A 17,470-nucleotide genomic window follows, 5' to 3' on the forward strand; every position below is an offset into this window, starting at 1 on the left:
TCTCTTTTATATCTTTCCCCTCTCACCCTAAACCTATACACTCTAGTTCTGGACTTGCCCACCCCAGGGAAAAGAACTTGTCTATTTACCTTATCCATGCCCTTCATGATTTTATAAACCTCTATGAGGTCACCCCTCAGCCTCCGACGCTCCGGGGAAAACCGCCCTAGCTGAATCAACCTCTCCTTTTAGCTCAAATCCTCTAATCCTGACAACAACTTTGTAAATCATTTCTGAACTCTTTCAAGTTTCACAACATACTTCCGATAGAAAAGAGACCAGAATTGCACACAATATTCCAAAAAAGCCATTGTCCATTACAGCCGCAACATGACCTCCCAACTCCTGTACTCAATATTCTGACCAATAAAGGAAAGCATACCAAACGCCGCCTTCACTATCCTATCTCCCTGCGAATCTACTTTCAAGGAGCTATGAACCTGCACTCTAAGGTCTCTTTGTTCAGCAACACTGCGAGGACATTACCATTAAGTGTATAAGTCCTGCTAAGATTTGCTTTCCCAAAATGCATAATTTCGCATTTATCTGAATTAAACTCCATCTGCCACTCCTCAGCCCATTGGCTCATCTGATCAAGATGCTGTTGTAATCCTAGGTCACATTCGCTCATCACTACACCTCCAAGTTTGGTGTCATCTGCAAACTTACCAACTATACCTCTTAAGCTCACATCCAAATCATTTATATAAATAACAAAAAGTAGTGGACCCAGCACCAATCCTTGTGGCACTCCACTGGTCACAGGCTTCCAATCTGAAAAACAACCCTCCACCACCACCCTCTGTCTTTTACCTCTGACCCAGTTCTGTTTCCAAATGGCAAGGTCTCCCTGTATTCCATGAGATCTAACCTTGCTAACCAGTCTCCCATGGGGAACCTTGTCAAACGGCTTACTGAAGTCCATATAGATCAAGTCCACTGCTCTGCTTTATCAATCCTCTTTGTTACTTCTTCAAAGAACTCAATCAAGTTTGTGAGACATGATTTCCCACGTACAAAGCCATGTTGACTATCCTGAATCAGTCCTTGCCTTTCCAAATACATGTACATCCTGGTCCTCAGGATTCCCTCCAACAACTTGCCCACCACCGATGTCAGGCTCACTGGTCTACAGTTCCCTGGCTTGACCTTACCACCTTTCTTAAATAGCCAACCTCCAGTCTTCTAGCACCTCACCTGTGACTGTCGATTACACAAATATCTCAGCAAGAGGTCCAATAGTCACTTCCCTACAGAGTTCTAGGATACACCTAATCAGGGTCTAGATTAGACTGGTGCTGGAAAAGCACAGCAGGTCAGGCAGCATCCGAGGAGCAGGCCTGGAGATTTATCCACTTTTATGCATTTCAAGACATCCAGCACTTCCTCTTCTGTAATACAAACATTTTTCAAGGTGTCACCATCTATTTCCCTGCATTCTGTATGTTCCATGTCTTTTTCCACAGTAAACCGTGATGCAAAATAGTTGTTTAGTATCTCCTCTATCTCCTGTGTCTCCACACAAAGGCCGCCTTGCTGATTTTTGAGGGCCCTATTCTCTCTCGAGTTACCCTTTTGTTCTTAGTGTATTTATAAAAACCTTTTGGATTCTCCTTGACTCTATTTGCCAAAACTATCTCATGTCCCCTTCTTGCCCTCCTGATTCCCTCTTCAGTATACTCCTACTGCCTTTAAACTCTTCTAAGGATTCGCTTGATCTATCCTGTCTATACCTGACATATGCTTCCTTCTTTTTCTTAACCGAACCCTCAATTTCTTTCATCATCCAGCATTCTCTATACCAGCCAACCTTACCTTTCACCCTAACAGAAATATACTTTCTCTAGAATCTTGTTATCTCATTTCTGAAGGCTTCCCATTTTCCAGCCATCTCGTTACATGCGAACTTCTGCCCCCAATCAGCTTTTGAAAGTTCTTGCCTAAAACCATCAAAGTCAATCAATCTTTCTTATTATTTCTGCCCTGCTACCTGGTAATGTTTTATTCTGTATTTGATTTGATTTATTATTGCCAGATGTACCTCCGCACAGTGAAAAGTTTTGTTTTGCATGCAGTCCAGGCAGATCATGCCATACAAAAATCAAAAGCTGATTGTACAGAGCGAGGAATACAAAGTTACGGCTGCAAAGAAAGTGGACAAAAAGCAAGATTAACATTAGATTTGAAATTTCAGAAGACCAGTCAGATGTCTAATAACAGCGGGGACGGAGCTGTTCCTGAACCTGTGCTACTTGCATTTAAGCTATTGTATCTTCTGCCTGACAGAAGAGGTTGGACGAGATTATAACCAGGGTGGGACGTGTGTGTATGTATATACAAGCTGTAAAGGGTTATCAGTTTTAAAACCTTGTCGAGCTTGTCACATCACGTTTAGTTGAAAGAGAGAAGTCACTGCTTCATTCTGCTGATGTCACCATCAGAGTAAAGTGACAGCATTTGTAGGGCTCTGCCTGATAATCAAACACTAGCCAGAATTCACCAAATGGAGAAGCAAGAAGTCCTCCAATATTGCTGCATGGAAGCTTTTAGCTCAGACTGAGTCTAGGCTCCGGGTTGCGAGTCATCAGAGGATTTTGAGATCATCACTGGTTCATAATTGGACCTTGATCGACTGTTGGTTGAGCTGAGCTGCAATTGGTTGATCTATACACTGTTTTTGGCCCAATTTCAAATCGTTGTCCAGCCAACCAGATCTGTGGCCTCTGAAAGTGCCCAAACCCCAGGCCAGGGTGCCCAAACACAGTCAGGGTGACTATGAAAAAGGTCATAGATTAAATTGTGGTCAATCAGATCACCTTCGTGAATAGGATCCTCATGGACTACTTTAGGTTTCAAGCAGGGGATGTTTTTTGTCAGCAGGATTTTCCCAGGTATTTTGTCATGACCTTCTGGAACGTGAAGCAATACTAATGTCTCCTGAAGGTATTTGAGGAGAAATGAAGTACGATGCCCAAGTCCCGGCAGCAGGTGTTCTGACCTCCCTGGGAGGTACATGCAGCTTGAAGGAGGCAGTATCAATGCCATGGACTCCTTTGGAATCTGGACCAGCATGCCACAGGTCAAGGTGACCCTGAAGGTGGATGTCCGCAGGACCATCTACCTCCCACCCTCCAGCTTTGCGATTGGAGGGAGCTGAGGCTACCTGATCTATGCGGGGCAGCTACAGTGTGCCTACCTGCGGGACGTCAAGGCAAATGGCATCAATCTGCAAAGTGACCCTCTGCAGAAACTGTGGACAGGAGGGTCACCTGACTATGGACTGCAAAGCGACAAAGAGCTCCAAACTGTGAGGGGACATGTACAAGGCCTGCCCAAGATGGGGCAGGGTGAGATGGGGAAGGATGCACATATACACAGAAGTGGCAACACAAGCAATGGATCCCAAAGGCATCAGTGAAGCAACTGAGAAAAGGATCAGACGGAGGAAGGCCAGACTTGCAGAAAGAGAAAGGAAGACGCCCAGAGAGTGAGAAAGACATTGAATCTCTACCTGAGAATACAGTCAATGGATGAGGAGACTGTGAACAAAAAGGGAAGGCTACTAATGAGGAGAAACCTCAAAAGGAAAATGCTTCAATTGTGCAGGGCCATCACATGCCAGCAGTGGAGAGGAAAGAGACAGTTGTATGAAGGACACACCAGCCACTTTTCTTCTGATGAACCAGACTATCAGCCTAAACAGAAGAAGAGGTCAACAAACAAGAAAGAGGAGATGATGAGTACTTCCACCCCCGAGCTGTAAACTCTGGACATTTTGAGGGGCCTGGTATAACCCCACCACCTGACATCGGGAGCCACGAGGTACCCAGCACAGCACAGCTCCAGCATGGTGGCCACCAACTTCATTAGTCTGACCAGGAGAAGACCTTTGACAGGATATCGCAAACTTGCATGAGAGATGTGATCTCCAAACTGGGTTTTGGAGAGGGAATCCATAATTAGATCTGACTGTTTTACATGAGCATCGTTAGTGCCATCTCAATCAATGGGTGGGAATCAGAAAGCTTTCTGATCAGCTCTGAAGTCACACAGGGATACCTATTATCTCTCTGCTGCCTTGTGTGTGTATTGTCCAGAGGCTTTTGCTGAATACATCAGGAAGCTTGTGAGCCTGAGGGGGAAGAGGCAGAGGAGGCTTCCAGGTCAGGGCCTCCCTGTACTTGGACGGCATCACCCTTTTCTACTTGGATCTGCTGTCAGTGCAGACAATCATGAACATCTGAAAGCAGTTCAAACTGACCTCAGGAGCCAAGGTAAATCGAGGCCATGTTCTGGGCCAATCGATTGTTTACCCCTTCACCATCAGGTAAGATCATCTGAAGATTCTGGGGCTATGGTTCAGAAGGGCTGGGGCATGCACCAAAATTTGGGATGAACGTATCACCAAGGTGAGGCTTAAATGGGCAGATGGGAGCACTGCTCCCTCTCCATTGTGGGTAAGAAACTCGTCATCAGATGTGAGGTTCTCTCATTTGTTGTACATGGTGCAGGTCTGGCCCATTCCCCAAATGTGCACCATTGCAATCACCTGAGCCATCTTCCACTTCATCTGGAGGTCTACGATGGACCTTGTCCGTTGAAATACCATGTATAAAGCTCCGATTCGGGTTGGGGAATTGTAAGAATGTTTCCAAAGGTGCCCTATCCTGATGGCCACCTTTGTGGCTGCATCAAGCTGCATGTCGACCTTCAGTATGTGAATACTGAGTGTCATTGTGTACTGACGTTCTACCTGTCTCCAATCTTGGTTTGGATGGGCCTGGTCTCATTGCCATGGAATGCTCCAAGTAGTTGGACTGTTCCGTATCACCTGTCTCTCTCGGAAAAATTTTGTGAAGGGCAACACCTTTGACCACAGGCCCATCAAGCAGTGGTCAGTATGTACTATCCTCAAGAGCCTGTGGGAAAAGCCAGAATTGATCCTGTCGGATGGTTCCCTGAGCAGTCATTTGGCACAATGACTCATTGTTAGAATAAAGCACCAAGGCATAGCTTGGCTGGTGCTGAGAAGGGCACTATCTGAGAGATCATTACTGAATACCGAGACACTATCACAACTGCTTGCTGCCCTGGTGAAGAGATTGTCACAATCTGGAATGTGTTTGTGTAAAGAAGGTTTGGAGAGAGAGGCCATGGTTTTTGTTGAGGTTCAGCCTGAGAAGCTCCATGACACAGGGCTCTGTGCTGCACGGGCTGTTCCCCAGGATGCACACCGAGACAAACAGCAGCTTCGCCTGGAGGACCATCAACACGGTGAATGATGCTGTTTTGTATGCTCGAAATTTATTGTTCTTCCAATATAAAGAGTTGACCTCGACTGAGTACTGCAGATTGGCACATTCCAAAGTTCAGGAAAATGTGCTAAGGGATATACTAGAGCGAGGAGAAGCTGCTACCAAGACTCAGTGCGTAAAGACCACCATCTAAGATCTTTCTGCCAAAGTACAATGAGTGTCTATATTAGACCCTCTCATTACTTTAAAATGTGTCTAAATAGCGTCTGACAAGTATAGAAAATGCTTTTGTTTGCAACTACAGAAAGCCCTGAGGAATGTCAAATTCCAATGTGTCTTTTTTTTCTCTACAAACTTGGTGTAAATATTCTTTAGAACTTCTTTATGTACTTAAAAATTATTTTTATGAATAGAGTATATTTGTGAAATAAAAAGGTGATTATAAGGTGAAGTTCTCCCAACTGTACAGTACTTGATGCTCAGCACTATGTTGTTCTTGTGGTCAAATAATTGAAATATATATGTTTAAAACTAATGAGCCTCCCATCTAACAGTTAAGTTGACCACAATTGTCATGATGTTCTCTATTTTATCCAGCTTTTTTTTTGACTGTTAATGTTGCCACTTTTTATTTCTGGAGAGTTAACTTAAGGTCTAGTCAAATGGCAACGTGCTAGAATTTCCGGAGGCGAACAGTTTACAAATGCTGGCAGTCAGTCATGCTGTAGCTGCCTTTCTATCTCACTGCAACATCCGCAGCATAAAACTGATGTTAGTTGGGCAGCTATGGGAACTGAAAGCTACTGAAGTCCGAAGAAAAAGGATTGATAATGGCTGCAGTCTAATTTAGGTAAACTTGGATTGCAGGAAAGCGGTGACACTCATCACCGTCTATTCTGACGACTCGGATTCAAGTCATTGTGAGATCAGTATCCAATCAAACAGACATTAACCAGAAGTATCTGCTTCTGCACCCAGTACAGCAAATCAAACTTTGACTTCAGCAAAACCGACCTGACTGCAGCTTCAGTGTTGTACAGTTCAACATATGGGTGGCACGGTGGCACAGTGGTTAGCACTGCTGCCTCACAGTGCTGGAGACCCGGGTTCAATTCCCGCCTCAAGCGACTGACTGTGTGGAGTTTGCACGTTCTCCCCGTGTCTGCGTGGGTTTCCTCCGGGTGCTCCGGTTTCCTCCCACAGTCAGGTCAGGTGAATTGGCCATGCTAAATTGCCCGTAGTGTTAGGTAAAAGGGTAAATGTAGGGGTATGGGTGGGTTGCGCTTCGGCGGGTCGGTGTGGACTTGTTGGGCCGAAGGGCCTGTTTCCACACTGTAATGTAATCTAATCTAAATCTAATCTAAAATCTAATTAACAGCCAAACTACAGCTGTTACAATGATAGATTATTGACTGCAGCTGTTCCAGTGCAGCATCTTTACCAACTCTGGTAATGTCCTGACACAATTCTTTCACTGTTGTAAATTTTCTAACATGCAGAATGCAACTTACTGTCTGCATGCTCTTTTATTGTGTGAAGGGTCTTGCAGCATCTTTTGTAGTCTTGCGTGTATTCTCAGCAGTGTGTATTGTATATCTTGAGTCAAGTTGTTAGACTGATGATAAGTTGTTGCAAGTATAATTGCTGTTGCTAACCTAAACAGCCAGTTTACAGTGACAGTGGTAAAGCACAGATTTGCTGTGAAGCTGCAAATGTTCCATTAATCACAGGGGTTTTACTGATCTCCTAATGAAAGGTTATATATTTTCTTTAAAAAATCTGCTGGTGCAGCTTCATGCTATTTCATGCAAAACAACCAAAGTTATGTTTGATTAAACATTGTTGAAAATAGCTACGAGGGTTGGAGTTTACTTCATAGTCGCAGGAGTAAGGCTTGAAAGGTTTATGGACACCTAGGATTACACTACAGCTTTATATTTCCTTATCCTTGATCTCTGCCATGTGTTACTGTTTTATGTCTTAATAAAATAAAACCATTTCATTGACATAAAGATGTAAGTACAATAAATTACATTGGTTGGTTGCAGACAGTGGGTGAAGTTATTGGAATATCATTTTTACAAGCTAATCCCACATGGTTTGCAGAAAAATAAAATGGTATAATTTCACAGCTTTACAATTCTAGAACAGCCGAATAAGTTTTCCATTATAATCAGACCATTGAGATGGTCTGACTTTTCTTGTGCAGTAGATTGGTGTTCCTGATCACTCTGAGCTGATAGTATCACTGAAAATCACAGTCCAAATCAACTTACTTGGTGGGCAAGTTTTTGCCTGTTCATGGTTGATGGGCTGTTGAATCTCAATGTACTTGTAAACCACACATTTGAAAACTCTCAGGACTTTTTTTTTCAAATTGTAAGAGTAAGTGTAAATATCTCTGGGGCCAAAGTTCTAAGAGGTTCACTCCTAATAGTGTAGGACAGTGCCCTCCATCAAAGCTGACACCTAATTGATATGGGGCAGCCAGTTACCTCAAGCTCCGATTTATTCTTATGCCTGGAAGCTTCAAACTCTGCAACACTTCAAATTGGGGAGATTGTCTCTCATTCCGACTGCTGACCAGAGTTCCCTTTGAAGTCTGCCCTTGTTCAAGCATGCAATAGTCTGTCAGGGTGCCATGTGCTTAAGCTGTTAAGTCTGTGCACTTCCTGATGGACTAGCCCATGAGCTAACAGCTGATAGACTCTCCACATGACAGGAAGTTAACAAGTGAGAGCCAGACCTGATATGATTCATCAAGTGGAATTGGCAACCAAGATTCACTTATGTTGTCTCCACAGTCTGGCACGAACCTGAAATGAAACTGCAACACACTCCTTCCTGAAATCATCGGTTCCCATTCCTGATTGTTAGTCGAACTGATCTCAAACTCTTGTTTCTCTCTCCAACTCTTTTGGTCCCTGGCTCTACCATGCTTGTTTCTACTTGTTTCCTCAATAAGCTCATTTGCTGCTTCCTTCCAAAATCTTCATACTCAACATTTCAGCCCCGACACTCCTGCTTGCAGACCCTCTCAATCTCTGACTCGTTTCTTTCCTGTTTGTGACCCTTCCCACAAGCCTCCACTCACAGCATTAAAAAGAGTGAAGCAATGAGCGGGAATGTGATTGGCAAGTGAGAGAGGCAGCAAGGTGAAAGATCAGAGAGAGAGAGAGAGAGCTGGTAAGCTGGAAAAAAGCCATGATGGCAAGTGTTGGTGAGTGGGAGGATTCGTGAGTTGGAACATTGGTGAGAGGACATGATAAGGAGGGGAACAAGAGAGCTGAAGGATGGAAACAGTAAGACAGAGCAGGAGGCAGCAAGCTGTAGGTATGTTCAAAGAGGTTAGATTACGTTCCATACAGTATGGAAACAGGCCCATCAACCCAACAAGTCCACTCCGACCCTCCGAAGAGTAATCCACACAGACCCATTCCCCTAACCAATGACTTACATTTATCCCTGACTAACCCACACATCCCTGGACACTATGGGCAATTTAGCCTGGCCAATACACCTGACCAGCACATCTTTGGATTGTAGGAGGAAACTGGAGCACCCTGCGGAAACCCATGCAGACATGGGGAAAACGTGCAAACTCCACACAGACAGTCACCCAAGATGGGAATCAAACCAGGGTCCCTAGCACTGTGTGGCAGCAATGCTAACCACTGAGCCACCGTGCTGAAAATTGTTAAGAGTCAGTGAGAATTAATGAGAGAATTTCAGGGCTGGAAAAGAAAAGGATAAAAAAGAAAGCCTTGCAATTATGTACTCTACAACTCACAAAGTCCTGAAGCTTTACCAGTTGTGAAGTACTTTTGAAGTGTAGTCACAGCTGTAAAAAGGAAAAGGAAGTGGCCAATTTGTGCACAGCATTCTCCCACAAACTTCAATATAATGGCCAGATAATCTGTGTATTTTAGTGATATTGATTGATGGTGTAGAAACTAAACACACAAACCTTTGGCTTGGAGCCGGGAGTACTATAACTGAGCCAAATCTAACACAGATGGATATAAAAGGTCCCATGGCACTTTCTGAAGAGAGTAGGGCACTTTCTTGCAACTTGACCAACTCCACCAAAACTGCCTGAAAAGAAAAACTGCAGTGTGTTGTTACATCAGCAAATGTGGACACTCCACAATGATTATACTTCAGAAGTTTTATCTGCAGTAAAGTGTTTCAAGGCACCCTAAAGGAATGGAAGGCGTTATGGAAAAGCAAGTTGTTTCTTAAAAAAAGAATTGATTGACAATTATAACTCATTAGTCTTTGGTTCTATGCCTATCTTGTCATTATTGCAAGATTATGAAAATCAATAATGTATGTAAGTACAATAAACTGTTCCAATGAAGAAAGCATAAGGTAAGGGAAACCACATGTGAGTGTTTTTTAGGTTGAAAATGATTTTCTGAAATCAAAAGTAGCCACAATGATTTGTGATTGATTTATTTCCTTACCTTGACAGGTTGCAATAAGAATAGATTTCTGTGCCGTATACACTAAATAACGCTTGTCTGTTAATTGATCATTTCCTTACTGTGTTTCCAGTTTAGTGACCCTGTCCATGAGCTGCTGTTGGAAGTTATTACCTGGGTCGGAATCCTGATATCACTTGTCTGTCTCCTGATCTGCATCTTCACCTTTTGTTTCTTTCACGGACTTCAGAGTGATCGAAACACCATTCACAAAAATCTTTGCATCAGTCTTTTTGTGGCTGAGTTGCTTTTCCTAATCGGAATCAATCGTACAGATCAACCGGTGAGCATGTCTAGTTTCATACTTAAAGACCTAATAGACTTAATTAAAATGGTATTCACATTGAAGCCTTTTATATTAAAGGAAGTCCCATGCAGTAGTTTCTTTTACTCATACCTGAGGACAAAGTGTATTTTCCCAAATGGTGAGCCCTTATATCTCAACTAAATTGTTCTGTATGTGAGAACTTTGAGAATGAGAGCAAGATATTCCCTCTCTGAAGATCTTTGCAGTTAATGCTGATTGTTAGGGTCAACTACTGGAAAATTTAAAGATTAAAGAACCTTGAACCCTTATGAATCAATTTTTGTCTCTCATCCATTGAGCCATTGGCACCAATTTTCTTTACTATCAATCTGATCAAGATTAAGAAACTCTCAATAGTCCTGGAATTAAGCCCTAAAAAAAATTTGGCAGGTGCTTGTAGGACTTCCTTTTCTTCCCTGTCTTTTTTTCTCATCATGTGAAAAATGCTAAACCAATTTTGTAAGGATGTCTGGCAATCTTTACGGAACAATTGATACCAACTTGAATCTGCGTCATCATTCGCTACATTGGAAACTCTGTGTATGCTAAGTCTCTAACTCAAGTCAGCTGTCCTCATACCAACCATCACCAATGTTAACATTCATGGGAATGTTTCATTCTGTCACAGAACCAGTGAAAAAGTTGTAGACACTTATCCAATCACTTTCCTAAAAGGCTGTGTGTAGACAACTTTAACAGTTTCAGGTTTAAAATATTTCCTTGGATGAATACCACTTGAAGTATAGTGGGATGGTGCTCACGATCAACTTTGAAGCTGTTTTATATAATTAAGATGTTAAAATGCAGAGACAAAGTACGTTCCACTTAATTGACTCTGTCTTCTCTCCTTTAAAGCTTAAGAAATAATAAACCATATGCCTTTTCGTGAGAGCTGGTTTGAACATTCTGTTTCTTTCAGGTGACTTAAAATGACGAAAACTGTGCTATTAAATTTAACTATTATTTCTGACACAAGGATGACACTCTCTCTGTGTTCTATTTCTAAACTGTTTGCCCAGTCTAGTGCTTTGACCCCATTCAGATTATTGGTCAAGATGTTGACTTCCATCCGTTTGTGATTTACATGTACTCCTCAGAGTGAGAGTTTTGAGAGGATATCTCCTGCTGGTCCATGTCAAAAATGCCACATCTTAGTTTTCTCAGCTAAAACTACTCCACAGTCATCCCACTAATGATGCCCTAAAAAATCCTCCCACCCCCTCACCCCTGCACTGATCCACTTTCAGTTCTTCATTAAGAAAGAAGAAGTTTGAGGAGCTTGTGTAATCTCTACAAGTTGGGACCATAGCCTATTGGATCTTTTCCTTCTCCTCGTTCACTATGCCAGAGGTCTTCAGGGAAAGGGTAGAGAGTGACACTGGGTGACTTACCCTTGAAGAGAGATGGCACAGACAAGATTGAGTTGAATGGCACCCTTCTGTATTGTGACTGTTCTGTGATCTTGTTCAATTATTCACACTCTTGATTGCTCCCTGTTCCAAACTTAGCCTAATCCTTCCCTATCTCTAATTTTTCTCCTGGCAATCCTAATGCTGTCTTTGAGTCCATCACGTCTGGCAAAGCCTCCTCTTGTCCCCTTGACCACATTACCACTAAAGTCCTAATCGTGCAATTCCCCTGCCTGGTGGTATGCAGGCTGCACAACAGCTATCATCACCGTACCTCAAAGAAACTCAATCTTAACTCCTTACAAGCTGCCCCATCTCCAATCTTCCCTTCTGTGAAGTATTGTTACCCCTCAAACATGTGCCCTTCCTTCTCATGATTAAAAAATTCATTGTAAGTTGAAGTCAATTCGAACTGTCTGTAGATTACGACTCTCCACTGATTAGCGGCTTTATTGACATAAAAGAAGACAGTTATGGTTGTGGAAAACATTGCAGCACCTGTTCATTGTTGCAAGAAGTCCTCAGGGTAGTATCCGGGCCCCGACCATTGTCAGCTGCTTCATCACTGACGTTTCCTCCATTGTATCAGAAGTGGTCATTTTACTGGTGACCACAGAGTCTTCAGCCCAACATGAACCTCCTCAGATACTGAAGTAAAGCATACCCATATGCAACAAGATGTGAACAACATTCAGGCTTGGGCTGCTAAATGACAAGTGACAGTCAGGTGTCAGGCAATGGCCTTCTCCAACAACAGAGAATCACCTTGATATTCAACAGCTAAATTATCATTGCTAAATCCACCACCATCAGTAAGATCGGAGGTTACTATTGACCAGAAACTTAGTTAAAAACAATGACTGCAGATGCTGGAAACCAGATTCTGGAGTAGAGTGGTGCTGGAAAAGCACAGCAGTTCAGGCAGCATCCGAGGAGCAGGAAAATCGACATTTCGGGCAAAAGCCTTTCATCAGGAATACAGGCAGAGTGCCTGAAGGGTGGACAGATAAATGGGAGGAGGGTAAGGTGATAGATCAGAGAGGAGGGTGGAATGGATAGGTGGAAAGGAAGATAGGCCGGTAGGACAGGTCATGGGGACGGTGCTGAGCTGGAAGTTTGGAGCTGGGGTGAGGTGGGGGGAAGTGGAAATAAGGAAACTGGTGAAGTCCACATTGATGCCCTGGGGTTGAAGTGTTCCGAGGGGGAAGATGAGGCGTTCTTCCTCCAGGTGTCGGGTGGTGAGGGAGCGGCGGTGAAGGAGGCCCAGGACCTCATGTCCTCGGCTGAGTGGGAGGGGGAGTTGAAATGTTGGGCCACAGGGCGGTGTGGTTGATTGGTGCGGGTGTAGACCAGCTACATAAGTACTGCGATTGCAAGAGCATGTCAGATGCTGGGGATTCAGTGGTGGGTAATTTGCATCCTGACTTTTCAGTGTCTGATCACCGTGTGGGCGGCACTGTGACACAGTGGTTAGCACTGCTGCCTCACAGCGCCAGAGACCCGGGTTCAATTCCCGCCTCAGGCGACTGACTGTATGGAGTTTGCACGTTCTCCCCGTGTCTGCGTGGGTTTCCTCCGGGTGCTCCGGTTTCCTCCCACCATCACAAAGATGTGCAGGGTCAGGTGAATTGGCCATACTAAATTGCCTGTAGTGTTAGGTAAGGGGTAAATGTAGGGGTATGGTTGGGTTTCGCTTCGGCAGGTCGGTGTGGACTTGTTGGGCTGAAGGGCCTGTTTCCACACTGTAATCTAATCTAAATCTAAATCTTAACAAGACACAAGTCAGGAGGCTGACAAAATACTCCCCACTTTATGTGCAGCTCCACTGACATTTAAGAAACTTAACACCATTCAAAACCACTTGATCAGCATCACATCCAGAATCATAAATGTATGCCATCAGCATATTCTGGAACAGTGTGCTGCAGCATCTCACCAAGACTTCTTCAATAGTACCTTCCAAACCCAGAACTTTGGGCACCTGAAAGGAAAAGGGCAGCAGACGCCTGAGATTACCATCACCCTGTAAGTTGCCCTCCACATCACTCACCATCCTGAATTGGATCAATTATCGCCAATCCTTAGTTGTCACTGGGTCAAATCCTTGATCCCCATCCCTTCCTCATATCAATGTGACTCAACCTGCATCACATGGACAGATGTAGTTTGAGAAGGTGTTTCAACAGGATCTTGCCAAGGGCAGTTGAACGTATGTACCTTGCCAGGTACAATCAATCCCTCGAACATTATTTGAACAATTCCCAACTTGAATCATTTCAATTAGATTTTCATTCAACCTTAGCTCTAAAACAACCTTAACTGAATTTCCAAACCATGGTGACTTAGATTTTGGACATGGACACAATATTTTCCTGCTCTGACATTCTTCCTGCTTTGCCCAGTTTGGTGGGGCTGTCACCCCAGAGAAAGAGCAGTGACAGATTTTCCATTGAGAAGTGAAATCTTGGCTCGAAATTTAGCAGGGACCAACTTTAACATGACTAAGCGAGGGCTAGGTGTATACCATTCAATCCCTGAATCTGTTGTACTGTTCATAGCTGACCTGCAATTCGACTCCATATATACACCTTTGTCCCATGTTCCATAAAGCATTTGATAGATTTTTGTTAACCAGTCTTCATTTGAACCTAACAATTCACCTTAATTCAAGAAGGGACTTTCACATTTTTTGCGTAGAAATGTTTCATGATTTCTATTCCAGAAAGATCGAGTATGAATTCTAATAGATGATATCCTTTAGGCTTGTACAATGCAACCAATGGAAATAATTTCTCTTTGTTCCAATTTATACCTCATTTGTCCAAAGTGAATGTGACAGAACATGTAGGGGCTAATTTTCAACTTCACTGACTGGGAAGAAACCTAGCAAATCTGGTTTTCTGTTTGTTGCAGGACTTGTTTTTGTTTCTCTGGAATGTAAATTGGTGGGTACTACAATAACCACTGGGTGCCCAACTTTAGATTATTGATCCAGTGAGAAGGTTGAAAATGACATCACATAATACTCAGTGATTGTAACTAAAAGTGTCTTGCCTTCTCTACTTTTGAATCACTTACACCTCCTACAATTTTATTCCTCTCCTCCATATACACTAGTGCCATACATTTGGTAAAATTATGGTCAGAAATTATTTGTACTAATCATCAATAAGCTATTTACAAACTTTTACATTCTGTAATCCTCAATTGAGTCAACACTTTCAGATGAGCCAACTTATGTACTTTTACTAAGTTTTAACTTGTTCAATGTCATTTTTCCCTGTTCTGACAAACATTTCTGACTTGTTTTTGACAGATAGGATCGCTCAGAGTAGGTACGATTAAAACGTAGCTGCTCCTTCCCTTCAATCCACCACTCTTCAGACGAGATTACTGTTTTTGTAAAGCATTGTGAACAGCAGGAATTTTTCCTATAATTCTTCAGCACTTTTCAACTGTCTACTTAGCAGTCAAATTGGTGCTTAAAGGAATGATAGATTGTCCATTTAAGCTAGTATTTGTGATGCATCCTGTTGGTTTTCTTAGTGGTTGGCTATGTGTTTAGTGTTTAACTATTTTAAGTCAAAACAACCGAAGTCTATAAAGTTTAATGATTCCAGGAATGACTGATGGATTTTGAAAAGCCGGCTGTGAAGTGGGTCAAAGCCCACTGCAAAATCTTTGTAGTGACAGTTGAGGGTCATGAGTTGAGTCGTTATATTTGTTAAAATTCCAGAAGCATTCCCTTGCTGAGAGTTAGTCAATTAACATTGTTTTTGCTACAATAGACAAAGACTTTATGATTCAAAGAAGATAATCTATACTGGTGGAGAAAGAAGAATACAACAATTGATCTTTAATGGACACAGCCCTTATCTCGCTAATTGTATTTGCTTAAACCCCACTTCCTACATTTCTCACCCAAGATCATTTCTCTTGCATCATTGTTACTCTACTCCCTCTCAGGCACACACAAAAAAAGCTCTAACCAAATACATCAGTGGCCCTCTGTAGAAGTCATGGAGACTTTTGAGATGGTTACATACTCAATATCCAAGGTAAACATTAAATTTCTGCCGCCATTGAATGTGCAAACTTGTTACCTGTAAGGGCCTTTATCACATGTAACCTCAGCTCGTCATTACGAAGAATTTATGATAATTGTAATACCTGACTCTCACCAGGATTGTAAATGTTAAGGAGTAAGAGAATCCATCTTGCTCATCTGTCTATTTGTTTCTTGCAGATCGCTTGTGCAGTATTTGCTGCTCTGCTTCACTTCTTTTTCCTGGCTGCATTCACATGGATGTTCCTGGAAGGTGTTCAGCTCTACATTATGTTAGTGGAGGTCTTTGAAAGTGAGCACTCCCGCAAAAAATACTTTTATCTGGTTGGATATGGTGTACCTGCACTTATTGTTGCTGTTTCAGCTGCTGTGGATTACCGGAGTTATGGAACAACAACAGCGTGAGTTTTTCAGTTTGCTTTGAAAATCCATTACCAGAAGCACTGATTACTTCTGTCTGATTGATGAATTCATAAACATGGGCTCCCAGTAATTTGGTTGGAATAATTTAGCTATCTTTTATCACACCGCAGCCACAGATTTGCACAAAGAATATAGATGGAGATGATTACATCAAGTTGGATCATTTTCAGTTGGTCATTTGTCAGTAAAGAACTTCATTTATGGCGTAACTTCTCACCTTTCATATATCAGGACAATAGGCCATTTTCAGCAATTGATTATTTTATTGGAGAATGGGAGTGGGACAAAGTCTGCAGATTTCTGAATCCAACCATTGTTGTGAAATGTGGGTCACATTGTGTGGGAAATAGTTTCCCAATGTAATTTTCACCAGGGCAGCCAGTAATGGCCAGGCTCATCACTCAATTAAAAATGACTCTAGAAGCTGAGGGGCCAATCAGAGGACTTCCCACTTGACTAGCAATCTGTGACGGCAGGCGAATAAGAGTGCTGCGTAATTGAGGAGCTATAACTGCAACGTTCTCAAATTCAAAGATGGGGTTTTCTTTTCAGGCAGGCGACCACTACATTCTGTGGAGACAGGGTCATCTAGAGGATGACCTCTGGCTGTTGGGTCACCCAGTTGAGAGTGTGTTGCTGGAAAAGCACAGCAGGTCAGGCAGCATCCGAGGATCAGGAGAATCGACGTTTTGGACCAGAGCCCTTCATCAGGAATAGGTCACCCACCCAGTTAGATAGAAAGGACCCCTGGGTCTGCATGGATCACTGGCCCTTGTTATGTTACTGGGGAGTGTGTCGAAATGTGCCCTCCAGAGGGATTTGTTCTGTCCTGTTTCTCTTGAAGAGATCTGTTGTGCACCTGGACCAGTGTCTACTGCACAGAAAGAGGAGTAAATAGCTTTAGGGTTTATTTTAAATTAGACAGAAGAAGCATGAGTGAGTGAAATTAGGCTCACACAGACCCAGGGTTTTAGTTTTTCCTTTTTTTTAGATTCGATTAGATTTCCTACAGTGTGGAAACAGGCCCTTCAGCCCAACAAGTCCACACCGACCCGCCAAAGAGTAACCCACCCAAACCCTTTTTCCCTTTAACTAATGCACCTGGCACGATGGGCAATTTAGCATGGCCAATTCACCTAACCTGCACATTTTTGGGAGGAGACCGGAGCACCCGAAGGAAACCCACACAGTCACAGGGAGAACGTGCAAACTCCACACAGGCAGTCGCCCGAGGTTGGAATTGAACCTGGGACCCTGGTGCTGTGAGGCAGCAGTGCTAACCACTGTTGAAATTTCTCTCTCTCTCTCTCTCTCTCTCTGTCTCTCTCTCTCTGTCTCTCTCTCTCTCTCTCTCTGTCTCTCTCTCTCTCTCTGTTGCAAAAGCTTGACTTCGCTCTCTGCTGCTAGATTCATCTTGTTGATTTTTTCTTTTCAGTTGGACTGAAGGAGATTGCAAGTGAGGGAAATCTGTTTTGTTGAATTTGCCTTTGAAAATGATGCTGATATATTGGAATGGTTGATGACAA

General features: G+C 43.0%; 1 protein-coding gene across 22 annotated transcripts in view; it reads left to right on the forward strand.

Moving 5' to 3' along the window:
- adgrl3.1 (adhesion G protein-coupled receptor L3.1) overlaps positions 1-17,470 on the forward strand; it is a 682,401-nt gene that overhangs the window by 579,649 nt on the left and 85,282 nt on the right. For all 22 annotated transcript variants that reach the window (XM_043717822.1, XM_043717936.1, XM_043717949.1 and 19 more), the window contains 2 exons: positions 9,813-10,022; positions 15,702-15,922. In XM_043717822.1, coding sequence (XP_043573757.1) covers positions 9,813-10,022; positions 15,702-15,922 — 431 coding nt within the window. The remainder of the gene's footprint in view (positions 1-9,812; positions 10,023-15,701; positions 15,923-17,470) is intronic.

Source organism: Chiloscyllium plagiosum, chromosome 2 (genome assembly GCF_004010195.1).
Source record: "Chiloscyllium plagiosum isolate BGI_BamShark_2017 chromosome 2, ASM401019v2, whole genome shotgun sequence".
Lineage (NCBI taxonomy): Eukaryota > Metazoa > Chordata > Chondrichthyes > Orectolobiformes > Hemiscylliidae > Chiloscyllium > Chiloscyllium plagiosum.